Consider the following 17,394-nt stretch of genomic DNA (forward strand, 5'->3'; position numbering starts at 1 on the left):
CCAAGAAGTGTTGCCTGCAGTCATTTGATTGTATTTTAGGATCCCATCAGGCTAACATTTGTGTATAGGTTTCTAGCAAGACATCCAAGGAGCAGATGGTTTTGGGACAATTCTTCTACAAGTGACACACATCCTTCCACCACAACTTGATGGCCAGCACTGCCAGGAGTGTTAGAAAGGCTGCACCTTCAGGGGCTGTGAAGTGAGGTCGACAATCCTTCAGAAAGAAGGGAGTGCTTCTTGTCAGCAAGTTAAAGTAGTATGGGCTGGATGAATGCACTCTAAGGTGGGTAGAAAGTTGGCTAGATTGTCGGGCTCAACGGGTAGTGATCAATGGCTCCATATCTAGTTGGCAGCCGGTGTCAAGTGGAGTGCCCCAGGGGTCAGTCCTGGGGCCGGTTTTGTTCAATATCTTCATAAATGATCTGGAGGATGGTGTGGATTGCACTCTCAGCAAATTTGCGGATGATACTAAACTGGGAGGAGTGGTAGATACGCTGGAGGGCAGGATAGGATACAGAGGGACCTAGACAAATTGGAGGATTGGGCCAAAAGAAATCAGATGAGGTTCAATAAGGATAAGTGCAGGGTCCTGCACTTAGGACGGAAGAATCCAATGCACTGCTACAGACTAGGGACCGAATGGCTAGGCAGCAGTTCTGCGGAAAAGGACCTAGGGGTGAGAGTGGACGAGAAGCTGGATATGAGTCAGCAGTGTGCCCTTGTTGCCAAGAAGGCCAATGGCATTTTGGGATGTATAAGTAGGGGCATAGCGAGCAGATGGAGGGACGTGATCGTCCCCCTCTATTCAACTTTGGTGAGGCCTCATCTGGAGTACTGTGTCCAGTTTTGGGCCCCACACTACAAGAAGGATGTGGATAAATTGGAGAGAGTCCAGCGAAGGGCAACAAAAATTATTAGGGGTCTGGAACACGTGAGTTATATGAGGAGAGGCTGAGGGAACTGGGATTGTTTAGTCTGCAGAAGAGAAGAATGAGGGGGGATTTGATAGCTGCTTTCAACTACCTGAGAGGTGGTTCCAGAGAGGATGCTTCTAGACTATTCTCAGTGGTAGAAGAGGACAGGACAAGGAGTACTGGTCTCAAGTTGCAGTGGGGGAGGTTTAGGTTGGATATTAGGAAAAAAATTTTCACTAGGAGGGTGGTGAAACACTGGAATGCGTTACCTAGGGAGGTGGTAGAATCTCCTTCCTTAGAAGTTTTTAAGGTCAGGCTTGACAAAGCCCTGGCTGGGATGATTTAATTGGGGATTGGTCCTGCTTTGAGCAGGGGGTTGGACTAGATGACCTCCTGAGGTCCCTTCCAACCCTGATACTCTATGATGGAGTAAATTGGCACCATTGTGAAGGCATTGTAGAATTCTCATTTATCTTTGTTGTAATTTACTAGATTGTCCAACACCAACCAAAAAACCTTCAAAAGTTCTATTTGCTGTACTTTAAACTGCATCCAATCTTGTTAAATTTTGAAGAAACCACATAACCCAATATACATGCCTGTTTTAGAGTTTTTGTAGCTTGAAGGGTTGTCTCTTTCACCAACAAAAGTTGGTCCAATAAAAGATATTACCTCACATACCTTGTCTCAGTTAAACAAAGACTTTCTCCAGGCTCAAAACACCTGCTACTCCAGAAAAAAAAATAGACAAGCTACATTGATGTTCCAGGTGTTTCCCTATCTGAATTTATTGCCTATTGCATGAAACAATCATGGCAGAATTCCCTTATGCCTAGTGCATGTTATTTTTAGACTTCACTTGATTCCTTGATTTGTCTGAAAAAAAATTCTAGGAGCTTTAACCAATCAGTTTCATGCTTTTGCTACTAGGTAAGTAACTAGGGACGCAAAACAATCCACTGCGCAACTGATCATTTTCAGGTGAAACTGAAATAGTTAAGATGCTATTTAGTTACCCTTCTTAAGTTGTCTTATATATATTTGAAAACATTTTCGTTCATATCAGCTTAATACATATGGAACTGAAGGTCACAATCCATAACAAAACCAAGTTTCTGAAAAATACAATCAATGAAGTTTGGAAACTGACATGCAACTCAACAAGTGACCTAGTGTGCTTTGTGGGGTATTAATTAGGATGAGATCTTATACCACCACCACTTTTGTGTGTGTTTTTTTTAAAAAAAAAACACAAGACTTGCTAGACAAAGTGTTCTCTTTCAAAGACAGACATTCCAGCATGAAAGGGGACCAATATACTTTCAGGTTCATCTTCATTAAAAGCTGGAGCATATATTTGTGCTAAGTACAGCATGCAATTCTTGTTGTATCTTTTCAGATTAAATAGCTGGCATGATTTATGGAGTGAGTACATGTAAACACCATTTCTTAAAGAAGAAAGAGGAGTTTCATTTAATATATACACAACTTATTTTAATCATGTACTGAAAATAAATTACAGGAAATAACTTTAAAATGCAACAGAGGACAATAAGTTTCACAACCAACATTCCCATTGATTTCCCGGGGTGAGAGATCGCAGTGCTCAAGGCAGGTAAATATCACAACTATATCAAAAACGTCGAACTGTTGATGCATTCACACGTTTACATGAGCCACAAGCATTCCATCACAGGGACTGTACTTAGCCTACCGAAGAACCAGGTTTTGCCATAAACTACAAAACTTTGATACAAAATTGTATTTATATATTTATATTTCATGTACACGCCCTATCTGACTTCTTAAAAATAAAAACTCAACACGCTGTACAAACCACCCTCACTCACTGCTTCCTAGCTGTAGGCAACTTTTTTTGGATGGAATTGCCCTCCAGGAACGTCAATGGTGTATTATTATACGCACGAAGGCTAAACTGCAGAAAAAGACAGCTCAGTTTCCTGATGTGCCTCTCCGACAAAGTGTGTGAATCAAAAAGGCAAGACAAATGTACACTTGGAATCACTTCCTTAGTTACAATAGTTAGTTCTAATGTCATTTTTTGTAAGGAACCAACATGCATTCGGATAACACTGGTGTAAAAAGCAGTCAAGCAAGATCCTCTTTATACAGTGGCTCAATAATGGCTTCACTGACGTTTCAATTTGACTCTTGATACAGTGATTTTATAAATCCTCCAGAAGTTAAAAGTTCCAATGGGATACTGGGGGGCTAAACACACTGTTACATGATTTCCTTGTACACATTTGACAATTACTTCCCTGAAATATCCTTGTAGAGAGGATACGTTTCCATTGCACGCCAGACTGCACCATCTCAGGAAAGGCGGAACGTCACTCACCCTGGGACACGTGCACAACACACTAAAACTGCATGTAGAGTCCCCGCACTTACCAGTCTCCATGGCACTGGTCTGTCTTAGAAGCAGATTAAAGAGAATGCTTAATGTTGACAAACTTATTTTTCACACTTGATGGCACCAATCAGTGAAGCCAGTCACACTAAACTACTTCTATAGTTGATTGTAAACTTTGGTTTATTTTTATTGAGTTCTCATTGTACAGCATGTCTAGGATGAGAGGGCAGAGTTGAAGAGGAGATGAATGGTCAGTCTGTCTTTAATCGGGCACGATGAGACACCTGTTCGGTCAGGCCTGCTTTGATAGAGTTTGTTACAGACTGCCTCATGTTATCCTCCATCAAATTATCACTCAGGGGCTTCAATACCTGTGGTATGAGAAATGTGCAAAATAAAGAGGAGGTAAATAAATAACCCTTTAAAAATATAAAATACAAGAATTCAAGTAATGAAAAAATTAAGATCTTGGAATCTGAAAAATAAACAAGAACATGATGCACTAAAGGAAATGGTGAAAAGCTGTGCTGCTATAGTAATGAGGTGAATCATGAACAAAACCGATCTCCTCCTACACAGCAGCATTTCACGGAATTCAAACCACTTTACAGTTCCTAGAAGATGGCTGTGCAGTTCCATACCCTATATGCAGCATCAATCTGGTATGTTTACAGCATTTATGCAGACCGGCCCAGACGGTCCTGCTTATTGTCCTATATGTGTAAGTGTGAACACTTCAGATACAGAAAGAAATGTAAAAATACTGTCTAATTTTTCTTCTTGTTATTGTTGGACGAGAGTCGCTGTCGCTGCGCTGATGTAAGAACACGGCGAATCATTCGACGTCTAACAACTTCAAAGAGTTTGGAACACACCTAAAATATGAATTCAGTGGTTAGGAAAAGGACTCGCAGCAAGCAGCAGGAAAATAAAGGCAACTAATTAATAAGACTAATTGCTGCTAATTTCTCACCTTCCTGGGATTCCTCTGAAGCAAAGAGAAAAAAGAAAAGCAGAGAGATTTAGAAGTGGTCAGTAGCAACAACATGCATGAGACATGGGACAAAGGAATCCACCTTCAGTTTCAGAATGATGATGGGCACATCTACACTACAGCTGCTGCAACTGTACCCCTAGAGGGCTATAGTGTGGACGTTTCTTACATTGGGAAGAACCCATCCATCACAGATGTAGCTAATCCATCTCTCAGAGGTAGGAGCTAGGTCAACAGAAGAATTCTTCCATCAGAGGAGCCACGGCTACACTGAGGGCTAGGTTGAACTAACTACAGCTCTGAGCAACACAAATAGGTCAATCTCATTTTTAAGTAAGCCAGGCCTTAGGCTAGCAATCGGAGAGGAACTGGTTCTTATCTCACAGTATAATGCATAGTCCAATGGCAATGACAGGTGTTGTCCATGACGTTGCACTCCGTATGTTTATGGAAATATGCTTACGAGTGTGGATATGATGTAATTGGAATATGCTTCATGCAAAAGATCCCTTGTAAGGTATCATTACAAAGCTTATAATCTACTGAGTGTGTTCATCTGATTTGTATGCATGTATCAGTCTTATACTTTATATTTCTAGCTTCAGATACAACTCTGAGGTCCTATTTCAGAGTAACAGCCGTGTTAGTCTGTATTCGCAAAAAGAAAAGGAGTACTTGTGGCACCTTAGAGACTAACCAATTTATTTGAGCATGAGCTTTCGTGAGCTACAGCTCACTTCATCGGCTACATCCGATGAAGTGAGCTGTAGCTCACGAAAGCTCATGCTCAAATAAATTGGTTAGTCTCTAAGGTGCCACAAGTACTCCTTTTCTTTCTGAGGTCCTATTGTAATTATGCAAAGTGTGGGCCATTGATGATGGCTTACAATCTTGATGGCTCCCATTGACTAGGACAATTGGTTGTAAATGGCTCTGTTTACTTGCAAGCCCTCCTGTGTTCATGTAAGCCAATCCAGAGAGAATGATGGAATCCATCTTAAACCTGGTGCTTTTCCATTTAGGAGGGGTGGGGATCCAGAGACACAAAAGATTCCTGCTTTGTGCAAAGCTATAAGAGGGGGGTGGGAGAGAACAAACAGGTGGTCCCAATCATGAGAAAGCCACTGCTTTTCACTTAAGATGCCTGCTGGAACTAACAAGGAATGTACTGAGGAAAGGATTGGGCCCAGACTAGGAAGGAGTCTAGTCTGTGAAAGAAGCTTATGGGAACATCTCTAAGGGTGAGATTTACCTGTAAAGAGTTTCTTAATGTATTAGGCTTAGACTTGTGTGTTTTGCTTTATTTTGCTTGGTGACTTACTTTGTTCTCTGTGTTATTACTTGAAACCACTGAAATCCTACTTTTTATACTTCATAAACTCACTTTTGTTTATTAATGAACCAGAGTAAGTGATTAATACCTGAGGGAGCAAACAGCTGTGCATCTCTCTGATTTAGTTGGGGATTGGTCCTGCTTTGAGCAGGGGGTTGGACTAGAGGACCTCCTGAGGTCCCTTCCAACCCTGATATTCTATGATTCTATGTTCAGTGTTATAGAGGGTGGACAAGTTATGAGTTTACCCTATGTAAGCTTTATACAGAGTAAAATGGATTTATTTGGGGTTTGGATCCCATTGGGAACTGGGTTTCTGGGTGCTGGAGATAGGTGACCTGCTGAGCAGTATTTGGTTAAAGTCTGCAGCTTTGGGGGTGTGGACCAGACCTGGGTCTGTACTGCAGCAGGCTAGCATGTCTGGCTCAACAAGGCAGGGTTCTGGAGTCCCAAGCTGGCAGGGAAAACGGGCTCAGAGATAATTTCAGCCCATCAGGTGACAGTCCCAAGGGGGTCTCTGTGACGGGTTCGGTCACAGAGTCTACACTAGAAAGGGTTAGTCAGTACAGCTGTACTGGCAAACCCTCGTAGTAGGAATGGAGCTTTCACCAGCAAAAGAGTTCCCAAGCAAAGTAAGTGACACCAGGAAAAGGCTTTCATGCTAGTATAACTGCATCTATACCAGAGTCTTCGTCAGCACAGCTAGGTCAGTTAAGGGTGTGATTTTCCTTCACACATCCTGAACCAACATAGCTCTGCCAGCAAAACTGAAGTGTTGATTTACTATGACCTGGTCTCTTCCTTGGAGTAAGGACCCAACCGCATGCTTAGAAACCCTAGTTTTACATGTGAAGCTGATGAAGTCTAGACTCGAGGAAGCCACTTCAAGCTAGGACAAAACAATTCTGAAGTCGGAATTTATATCAGACTGCAGGAGGGTATGGATTTTTTCAAAGCTTCAGGAATTAGGACATAGAAAGTAAATTATGAGAATTTAACTGATTTCCTCAAGTTACAAACCTATTGTCTAGTTTTGCTTCCTGCAATTTAAGAAAAAAAAATCTGTCAAAGGTAACCTACATAGTTAAGAACAGAGATTGATCATCCTGCACATTGCCCCGTACCATCTCACATACAGTAATCCTGAACTGAGATTCAGTCTTTAAACAACCAGTTTCCATTGTAAGGCCTTAAGTATTTATTTTCTACCTCACACAACTATTTGCTTGTCACTTTTTAGCATCACCTCTCTCATCTGAGATCTCAGCACAAGTCATTGCCTATTTTTACTCAAAGCATCACATCCACTCTACTACAGGTACTAGAACTATAGAATCTCCAGTAACCTTTCCTAAAGGCATTCCCTATTCAGTCTCTGAAAAGCAGTCAAAAATCCTATGTTCTAACCTCAAAGTTGGACCCATATAGTTGGCCAATCAGATAAAGTAGTCACAAGATTGGCTTGAGGCTATAAAGGCAGAATTACATGTTCCCAGATTAAGAGTTGAATGAAAATTCATCTACCACCATTTGCTACCTTAATGTAAGGTCATATCATATGTTAGCTTTAAAAAGAAAGGCAAATTGTTCCAGCCAGTGGTTCTCCAACTATTTACCATTGTGGGCCACATATGCAGCTTTCTGAGTTATATGGACCACATCCACGCAAAATATATATTACTTGTATGGCCCTGAGAATGTCGCATGGGCCACAGCTGTGCACTGATTAGGCCACAGGTTGAGAACCACTGGTTCCGGCAAACGTTTTTACGTGGGCAACTATACTAGCCACTATGCTACTCAAAATAGTAGTAGTAATGTTTAAAACAGTCTGTCTTCCCAATATGAGAAAACACAGCCATCTCTCCTATGGAAGCTGCTGCAAGCTGGACTCCTTGCAGGTATTCATTACCTCTAATTTTCTTCCCTGCAGTCTTTAATTAGCTTTCTCTTCAGTGCCATGCATGCTGTCCAACAGCAAGGGGATGACAGATACAGAGATGATTCTGGGCAGTGTTGTGGCATCACAGTTCTTGCTCCAGTAAATCAATGGAGTCTCACATGCACCATATCAGAAATGAAGACGTTCAACAACTTCAACTTACCTCTCTAAGAATTCTTCACCGGGTTTTCAAACTTACCTTTTAGAGAAAAGTAAACAACAAGGATTTTTTTAAAAAATCCTTCCACTTTTGTGCTACTCTCAGAACTTAGTGTCAGCAAAGACCTCAGGTAATTAGACACTGGATGATATCCTGGGCTGGTTTTATAGTCTAATTTCTCCAAGGTATCCTCCTTGAAAGTTACACAATGTCTATACTTCTGAGTTCATTTTACCTTCCAGAAGAACTTGAATTCTTTAGTCTGCTCTAGAACAATTTTTGATTAACAGCATTAAACAGAAATCGTAATTGGCAAGTTCATCCAAGAAAGGACACTTTCATAGTTCAATAGATACCAACCTGTTCCCATAGTGCTTCAGCGATTTGATCAATGGCTGTTCCAACTTCTCTGAATTCCCCAGAGTACTTAACATATGCCCAAGTACAAAGGGATATCAGTGCTAGCCCCATGACGAGATTGCACAGGCTAGCGATGGAGTTCATACCAAGGAAGCCAGTCAGTCCTGAGATGATGTACATGGCAAACATAACAGCAAACAGAGTGGCAGGGGTACGAGCAGCATAAAAGATGTTTTTGCCATCATTGTGCTTCACAAAGTTTGCATAGATTTCATCCAGCTCCGCCTCAAGCTGGTCCTGGTAGCGACGGCAGAACTCCTCTCCTCCCATTTTTTTCACAGAACAGAACTGTCTGACAGCTGACTCCTTAAAATCCTGGTGCTGTCTCTCCAGGTCTGACGGAGCAATGTAAGGCTTATCTCCTCCACAAACCTGTGAGAAGAATAACCAGACGTGAGGGGTCAGGGTACAGCAGGAAGAGCTTGTGCTGTCCAACGTTGCATTCGAAACAACAAACCATTACCTGCTTGATGTTCGATCCTTAGAGGGCAGTAGCTCGAGCACCACACTTGCCTGCAGCTGACCACGGTCAGAACACTCCAAAGCTCAAGGTAAGCAGTTAAGACACTCCTGCTTCAGACTGAAGCTTAAGAATCAGAAATGGCCTCGACCATCTGGTAATGTTCACTCTAACATGACTTTATATTCTCCAGCGTCTTTTGTTGGGGGTTTTTTGGCAGGGGGCTCAGTGGCAGCAAGGAAACTGTGGACCTGCTGTAACATTCACCTTCACAGAATAAGTACACAGAAGCAAGTCTCTCCTTTTAGGTGAAACAGAATCTCAGAACCTCTTGGCTGTTAAAACAGGTGGAAAAGGGGCAACGAACTCTAGCCTTCGCCTCAGCCTCTGTTTTGGACCTAGCCGGGTTAACCTACCCACGGATGCCATCTCGGCCTCGTCTATCCCCAGTTTTCACTGGGCTGCAGCTGGGCAAAGCTATCAATAGTGGCACAGGCTGTAGCTGTGCCTGCAGACTTGGGAAGACAGCACTGCATCAAGCGACACTGTTCACTTAGGGGTGGAAAGCTAATGGCCCAGAAGGGTTAGAAACATTCCCTCCCCCAGTAAAACCAGAGATTCTGCAAAACGTGATGGCCCCAGCCTAGGAGAGCTTCCCTTTCTCCCTACAGAAGAATGGATTTTTTTAAAACCCTGCTGGCAGCTGTGACTGCATCCTGTAGATTTAAATATTCCATATCAGAAACTTGATTTCACAGGACTCTAATGGCTCAGAGTCTGAAATATCAGTCAGATCTCTGAAGGTGCCGTCTCTTCATTTCTGGACTACAGAAAGTAATCAAGTTGCTTGGGGGAGCAATTTAAAGGGATTCACCAATCTACCTCCAATTAAAGTTATGTGATTTTCTGGTCTGTTAAAAGGACACGTAAGACACCGCTTGCACGACTTCAAACTACTCAATTTCCACGCTCAGCAGCCTGGTTAACAAGAACAAATCCTAAGCTAGGATGCAAAGAGATGCTCTGGTTCTAAATGATCAGATGTGGAAAGGTAGCTAGCTTGATGGATCAGCCACTGTACCACCTCCAGCCAGACTAGGAGGCTACTGGGTTTAGCTAATGTAAGCCACTAGGACTGTACAACCAGTGTCTCATGAGCTTGGTCAAAGCCCTAGCTGTGTCCATCTCTCTGCTTGTGTTGCAGCCCCAGCCCCCTCTTGAAGGGGGCAAGTGTCCATTGCTGCCATGGGTCCTTTCCAAAAGAGCTTTTAAAGGAACAGAGGAAATGCTATAAAATCATTTAAGTGAAACCAGAAAATGGGACCCACAGCATGGAGTGCCTCTCACTAGTCAGTTGAGCAAAAGATGACCGAACCAGTTATGATGCAACAAACAAGAACCAGAGGCTGGGGAAGCGTTCTTAAATCTGCTCAGAACTTCAGCTTTGCAGTATTCTGAAAAGTGTCCAGCCCAGAAACACACATCCATAAGAACAGCTCTTTCAAAGTTGGGATGATTTCAAACACAGCAGATTTAACAGGTCTACCCAGAATCAAACACACTGGGCCATATTCTGAGTTCACAAAAACAAATGCTGTCAATTCCTTGGCTCTTGGTAAATTCAGCAGTGTGTGAAGACAGACCGCAAGGAATACGCCAGCTGCCCATCCCATAACATTACCTTTTCATGAGTGCATCAGAGACTCACTAAGGGCAAGCAGGTGATTTGAATGATAAAGGCCTCCCTCTGCCTGAGGAGGTACTTGGGCATGCTCAGTTTCCTATTCAGTGAGTTTGCTATGAGCAGCTTTACTGAACAGCTGGGCTGCTAATCACAGCACCCTGCCTTTACAATTCTGAATTTGAAGCCATGGTCTTCAGCAAGTCGACATGTCTGGTGCCATATTCTGAAGGACCATGCAGGAAAGATGGGTTTCACTCCTGCTCTCTTGCACCTGGGTAATGGGAACCAGGGATACGGGAGAGAGGACAAGTACCTTGTGCCCCAGGGACCCTTTCTGGCAGATGATGGAGCTAGTCAATGCTGCTCTAAGGAGTCCCATCCAGTTCTCTTGAGGTAAAAAGGTGATCTGGGAGAGACTTAATGCTCTCAAGGGGAGATTAAGGACAAGAGTTTATACCAGCAACATGCACCTGCCCATCCATCCTGCCCCCTTCAAGGGAGGCATAAATCAAACTATCATTCTGGATTGTTTATCCTAGTCTTCTTTCTTTACATGGCTCCTGCTAAAGATCGGTCTGTAGAAGAACTCCTCTAATCTCATCCTGACCCTCTCCAATCCGGCATCTGCCCCTTACACTCCACCGAAACTGCTCTTGCCAAAGAGCAAGATGAACTTTTCCACACCAAAGCTCAGAACCAGTACTCTATCCTCATCCTCCTTGACCCATCAGCTGCCTTCAACACCACCAACCACTCTCTTGAAGTCTTGTCCTCCTTTGGCTTCTGTAACTATCCTCTCCTGGTTCTTCTCCTACCTCTTTAATTGCTCCTTCAGTGTGACCTTCAGAGGATCCTCCTCATCCCCCCACCTGGCTCTCTGTGGTGATTCCAGAGGGCTCCGGCCTTGGTCCCCTTCTCTTCTCCCTCTACACCTTCTCTCTGGGTAATCTCATCCACAAATACAAATTCAAGTCTGCTGTTGACTCTCAGATCTCTCTCTCTATTCCAGAACAGTCGTCTTCTGTCCATACTAAAATTTTGGTCTATTTCTAATATCTTGTGGCTGTCTAGCTGTCAGCACAAGCTAGTCACAGCTAAAACAGAACTCCTTGCCTCCTCCCTCACCTTCTCAAACACTGTGGACAGCACCATCATCCTTTCAGTCACTCAGGCCCATAACCTGGGCATCACCAGACCACTCTAGGTCCTCACATCCAGGCTATGGTTAAGTCATGAAGATTCTTTCTGCATAACATCTCTAAGCTAGGGCCTTTCTTATCCATCCACAGAGCTAGAACTCTTGTCCAGTCTCAAATCATCTCAATTACTACAACATCCTTCTTTCTGGCTTGACAAATGTAACCTAGCTCCATTTACCTCCAGTCAAAATGCTGCTGCAAAGATAGTTTTCTAGCCTGTTGTTTTGACCATCTCTCCCCTCTTTGCATCCTTCACTGACTCACCCTTCTCTATCACCTCAAACATAAAAGTCGCTTGTGTTTACTGTCAAGGCCATTAATGAGCTCTCTCATTCATTATCAACGTACTGACTCCCACCTTTGATTGGCCCGTGATGTCAGCATCCATCAACCACAAGTTACATTCTCAAACAAGTCCCTTCATGCTTCTTCCCATGCTGCCCCTCATGCGCTCGCCAGCAGCCTAACTGTAGTGAGACCATTGCTCATCAAGATGACCAATATGGCCTCATTGTTTCCTTGTGCTTCCTTGTCTGTATCCACCTGTTCTTCCTTGTCATACTTAGATCGTAAACATTTTGGGACAGGGACCGTCTTCAGTATTTATACAGCACCCAGCACAGTGGGGTTCTGGTCCATGACTTGGGCTCGTAGGCACTATGGTAGCACTGATAATAAAGACTTGATTAAAACTAGTGTTAATTAAGATAAAGACCAAAACAATTATTTCTTCTCTGTTCTTAGTGTCAAAAGTTTCAGACCCATCTGTCACACCAAGACTTGGTATAAAAAATGTTCAAAGTTATCCAAAAGATGTTTATAAAGACTTGTTTTGTTTAGCCACACTTATTTTGTACATAAAATATAACACTTGGGAAGTTCCTATGGAAACAGGATCTGTAAGAAAACATCTGTTCCTGTTTATTCCTTACCTGAAGTCTAAATTCTCCAATATTTCAATCATCTCCATGGCCAGTCATGACTTCAGGTGAGAAATAATTCAGCTCTTTTATAACAATTCATCTGAAAACCTCAAAGGTCTTCACAAAATGGGAATACTCCTACTCCGTTTTATTACATAGGTATTGCCTGACTGGATCAGGCCTGGAGTCTGCCTAGTCCAGTATCCTGTCTCTGACAGGCTCCAGCACGAGATACTTCAGAGGAAGGTATAAGAACCCTGCAATGGGTAGATGTGGGGTAATCTGCCCACATTAGGCATCATCCTGATCTCTAATACAGAAAAGACAGGCTTAAACCCTGAAGCATGGGGTTTAGTATCCCTTCCAAAGATTTTATCATCTAGAATTATCATCAGTGATAATCTTGATAACCACACGTACCCAATCTTTTTGAATCACGTTAAGTTCTTCGCCTCTGACTTTCTGTGGCTGTGAGCTCTACAGTCCATTTACAAATTGTGTGAAAAAGGATTTCCTTTCATCAGTTTTGTATTTACCACCTTTTAGTTTGATTCGATGGCATCCCCTTGTTCTGGGGTCGTGAGTCAGGGAGAACAAAAATTCCTGATCTACCTTCTGGGTACCATTCATTATTTTAATAGACTCATTCCCCTTTAGTCTCCTTTCTAAGGCAAATAATTCCAATCTCTTCTCTCATAGGACAGTTTTTCCATGCCCTTCTTGTCAACCATCTCCAAGCTCTCATCATCTGCAATGTTGGGAATCATTAAGAAAGGGATAGATAATAAAGAAATATCATATTGCCTCTATATAAATCCATGGTATGCCCATACCTTGGATACTGTGTGCAGATGTGGTCGACGCAGCTCAAAAAAAGATATATTGGAATTGGAAAAGGTTCAGAAAAGAGCAACAAAAACTATTAGGGGTATGGTACAGCTTCCGTATGAGGAGAGATTAAGTATGGGGCGTTTCATCTTGGAAAAGAGATGATTAGGGGGGGGATATGATAGAGGTCTATAAAATCGTGACTGATGTGAAGTAAATAAGGACGTGTTATTTACTCTCTCATATAACACTAGAACTAGGGGTCAACAAATGAAATTAATAGGCAGCAGATTTAAAGCACACAAAAGGAAGTATTTCTTCACACAACGCACAGTCAACCTGTGGAACTCCTTGCCAGAGGATGTTGTGAAGGCCAAGACTATAACAAACTAGATAAATTCGTGGAGGATAGGTCCATCAATGGCTATTAGCCAACGTGAACAGGGATGGTGTCCCTAGCCTCTGTTTGCCAGAAGCTGGGAATGGGCAATGGGATGGATCATTCCCTCTGGCGCACCTGGTATTGGCCACTCTCCGAAGACAGGATACTGGGCTAGATGGACCACTGGTCTGACCCAGTATGGCCGTTCTTATGTCCTTATGCAATATCCTTTTTGTGGTGTAGTGGCCAGTACTGCACACAGTAATCCAGAGGTGGCCATGGCACTAATTTACAGTAGCTACAGGAGCAGATGAACTCTTAAGTTGATGCTGTTTTCATGGGCACATGCTTCACAGTAAGTGAAAGACCTTCTGATATCTATAACATAGATGTACAATTGTATTTCAGAATTTCCCACATGGTGTCAATGGTTCTGTGATAAGTGGCTTTAAACTGTTGCCCAACTTTGTGGTCTGAAGATTGCAGTGGGCCTTGGTAGTGTGTTCACTATAAAAGAGTACCTTCACAATGGAGCTTGAAGTAGCATATGGTGAATGAAATTGTTAGCTACATGTAGCTATTTGGAAGAAATGTTTTGGATTTTGCAAATACTGAATATTTAAGTACCTTTTAATCTTCACATTTTACGGCACATTTATGTTGCTCTATAGCCTTACAGAAAATCATCAGAAATCAAAGTAGTGTAATATCTCCAAAACCCAAACAATTTTTTTTATATTTTTTAGTATGAACACTGTACGGTGATACTACTACCAGATGTATCTGTTCATTCTACTAGCTGCTTCGTATCTTTTTAATCAGCGGCTGTTAACAGAATTCTCAAGTCATTTAGCATGTAGAGAATACATCTCAATCCCACCCCCCCTACCTCACCATCAATTTCCTTCTCCCTTCTTCACGAGTGATCTTGTAACTTTTGCAGCATGTGTGATCTTCACACATGGGAGTCCTGATGCTCAGCCAATTTGTCCATTAGTATGTTAACCGTGTAACTGTTTAACACCACATTACGCATAACTCTACAACAGAGGCCTTACTACATGTACCACTGCCTTAATTTCGTAATCAACATACCTGCTCCATGCCTTTGTTGTAGGTGTCTTTTGCTCCTGCTACTGCAGCAAGATTGTTGGCTTCAGCTGTTGCCTTCAGAAAATGAAAGCATACAGATATTGATCAAGCACTGCACGTGGTCGTATCTGACTTGCCAGTAACATTAGTTATACATTATGAAGCACCAACACCTTTAACCAGTTTTGTACCATTTAATTTTGAATGTTTACCCATTAACTTCAGACCTGAAGAAAACCTTCCATGTGAACAGATAAAGGATCTGCTGTAAAATAGATTAAAATAGCTCACTAGAAGCAAAGATTTCAGCCCTGGCACTCTAGAAAAGCTACATATGATACATCCATATACCTGTACATGATCTTTCCATCATGAGATAGGTATGGAAGAGACTATTTTGATGGTTACCAAATGGAAAAGGATATCCAAATTAATGTTAGAAAGCGGTCAGGAAAAAATTCCATCGCTATATAAAAGGCAGTTTCCCCCCTCCCCTGAGTGTATTACCTCTGGTCAGGTCACAGGCCTGCAGTTGCGGGCTCAGAATTTATAGTAAGCAGTGTCTTTTGGGGTCATGCATGTGTCCATGTCAGAGCCAACCAGTCTAAATAATGTTACAGGAGAGAATGTGGTCCCATCCTCCCCCTGAAAGTCACAGGAGGAAGGGAAGTGGTGATCCACTGGAGCCTATCCCTTGTCTTCGGATCTGAGGGAGCACTGGAAGTGGCTTTCTGAACCCTTACACAAGTCCAAGGAGGAGATGGTTCCTTGAAGGGGAGGGTACCCAGAACAATTTCAGATTCTAAACCAAATAACTCCTCTGGCTTCTTTCACTAGAGGGGCTTTCAGCCCTCAAGACCCAAGAGGTAAAGCCAGCATAAAGTGAGCACCTCCCTTGTTGCAAGTCCTAAACCCTAAACAACGTAAGCATTGCACACTTGAGCAAGGCATGACTGGACGGCACAAAGCTCAATCTAAATCTGATTTTCCTCTCTGGATCAGCCATGGAGGGGAATATTGGTACAGTTACCTTATCTGACACAGACCCACAGAGTGAAAAGTGGCCTGACACCATGTAATGGTGCAGACATGTAACTAACTAAGTGCACCTATCTATTAGCACTAGATACTAAGCTAATAAAAATAATACCGGAAACTGAGTCAAAATGTAGACAACATGGCAAGGTTTCGAAGGAGTGTATACGCTAATGTACAGCAGAACCCCAGTGGCTACCACTTCAGGTGGTTCTGAGCCCACACAAGTCCCCGAAGTGGGTAACTGCCTTGGCCCTTCTTGAAGAAGCACAGCTCCCTGGGTGCTAACACTTCATTCACAACCTTCAGTCTCTTGAAGAAATACAATCCTTAATGATAGCACAGAATTTAATTTTTATTTCTTCACTTCGCTTATGTTCAAAGGATAAGGAAATACCTGGAGCATTGATTTAGGATGAGGTAGCGCCTCTCCCTGATAGATTTTAATGTAAGCCTGAAAAACAAAACAATTAAATTTTGTTTTATTGATTTTTTTTTACCTGAGCATTTATGATGGGAAGAAAGCCAGGGTCCAAATCAGTCCTGCATGTTAATCCTAAATATTCAATTAAGCAAATCTCTACATGTAAGAGTAAAATAATCTACAACTGACATTTACACGTTTCCCAACACTTTAATCCCTTTACATTCCAAACCCCTTATAATAAATGCTGTCCCTACTAATCTCCATATTGAGTGAATCAAAGCAATACTGTAGTGACACATGGCAATTAATATGTGCTTTTACCAAGATTAGAGCTATATGTCTATCATGGTATTAAAACCACTTTCTACTTCAGTGGTTCTCAAACTTTTGTACTGGTGACCCCTTTCACATAGCAAGCCTCTGTGCACGACCCCCCTTATAAATTTAAAACACTTTTTAACATATTTAACACCATTATAAATGCTGGAGGCAAAGTGGGGTTTGGGGTGGAGGCTGACAGCTCGCGAGCCCCCCCATGTAATAACCTTGTGACCCCTTAAGGGGTCCCAACCCCCAGTTTGAGAACCCCTGTTCTACTTGCTTCATTTGAAGGTTCTTCTCACTGACACGTTTACAATTTACACACACACACACACGCACGAAGTGAGTTAGGGATGAATCTTGGAGTTTTATTTTATTAAAAATACATCTCTGTTCAGAGACACCGCACCCCCCTGTTCAGGTGTGTCTGTGCATCACCAGGGCTGAGGCCTGCCGCACAGAAGAGGGTTTTGAAGAGAAAAGAGGCTACTACTGTTTCAAGGAGTGGCAGCCTGGAGCTCATCAGGGAAGAGTGAGCACTTATGCCCCCCACATACACACACCCCCAAATGTATGTGGGGGGAGTCTTTGGAGGGCTGGGAAGAACCCCTCTTCTGAAAGATGGGGGGGAAGACAACCCTCCTCCCCCCCCCCGTGCCCTCCCCAGAATCTGGAGCAGCAGAGAGTTACATCCCATCTCCAGGAGGTGAACAAGTTTGGGGTGGAGGAACACTTATGTCCCCACCCCTGTAGGAATAAGGGATAATCTGGGGGAAGGTGAAGAAACTACCAACTTTGGGACATGGGAGACAACTGTTGGGGTGGCAGGGTGTGCTAGGGAAGCTAAGTGGGCTGATTACAATTGAGCTGGACCTCAGCTCCCCACCCCTAAGAGCTTCA

At 42.8% G+C, this 17,394-nt stretch overlaps 1 protein-coding gene across 3 annotated transcripts in view; it reads right to left on the reverse strand.

The window, feature by feature from the left end:
• Positions 1–3,456: 3,456 nt before the first annotated feature.
• Positions 3,457–17,394, reverse strand: part of ATL2 (atlastin GTPase 2) — a 50,644-nt gene continuing 36,706 nt past the window's right edge. For 2 of the 3 annotated variants that reach the window (XM_073339967.1, XM_073339968.1), the window contains exons 10-14: positions 16,144–16,200; positions 14,715–14,786; positions 8,084–8,515; positions 4,268–4,282; positions 3,457–3,665 (exon numbers count right to left, since the gene is read on the reverse strand). In XM_073339967.1, coding sequence (XP_073196068.1) covers positions 3,546–3,665; positions 4,268–4,282; positions 8,084–8,515; positions 14,715–14,786; positions 16,144–16,200 — 696 coding nt within the window. In that variant the 3' untranslated portion in view covers positions 3,457–3,545. The remainder of the gene's footprint in view (positions 3,666–4,267; positions 4,283–8,083; positions 8,516–14,714; positions 14,787–16,143; positions 16,201–17,394) is intronic. The other variant, XM_078852390.1, reaches the window with a different exon arrangement.

This window comes from Lepidochelys kempii, chromosome 3, assembly GCF_965140285.1.
Source record: "Lepidochelys kempii isolate rLepKem1 chromosome 3, rLepKem1.hap1, whole genome shotgun sequence".
NCBI classification, from domain to species: domain Eukaryota; kingdom Metazoa; phylum Chordata; order Testudines; family Cheloniidae; genus Lepidochelys; species Lepidochelys kempii.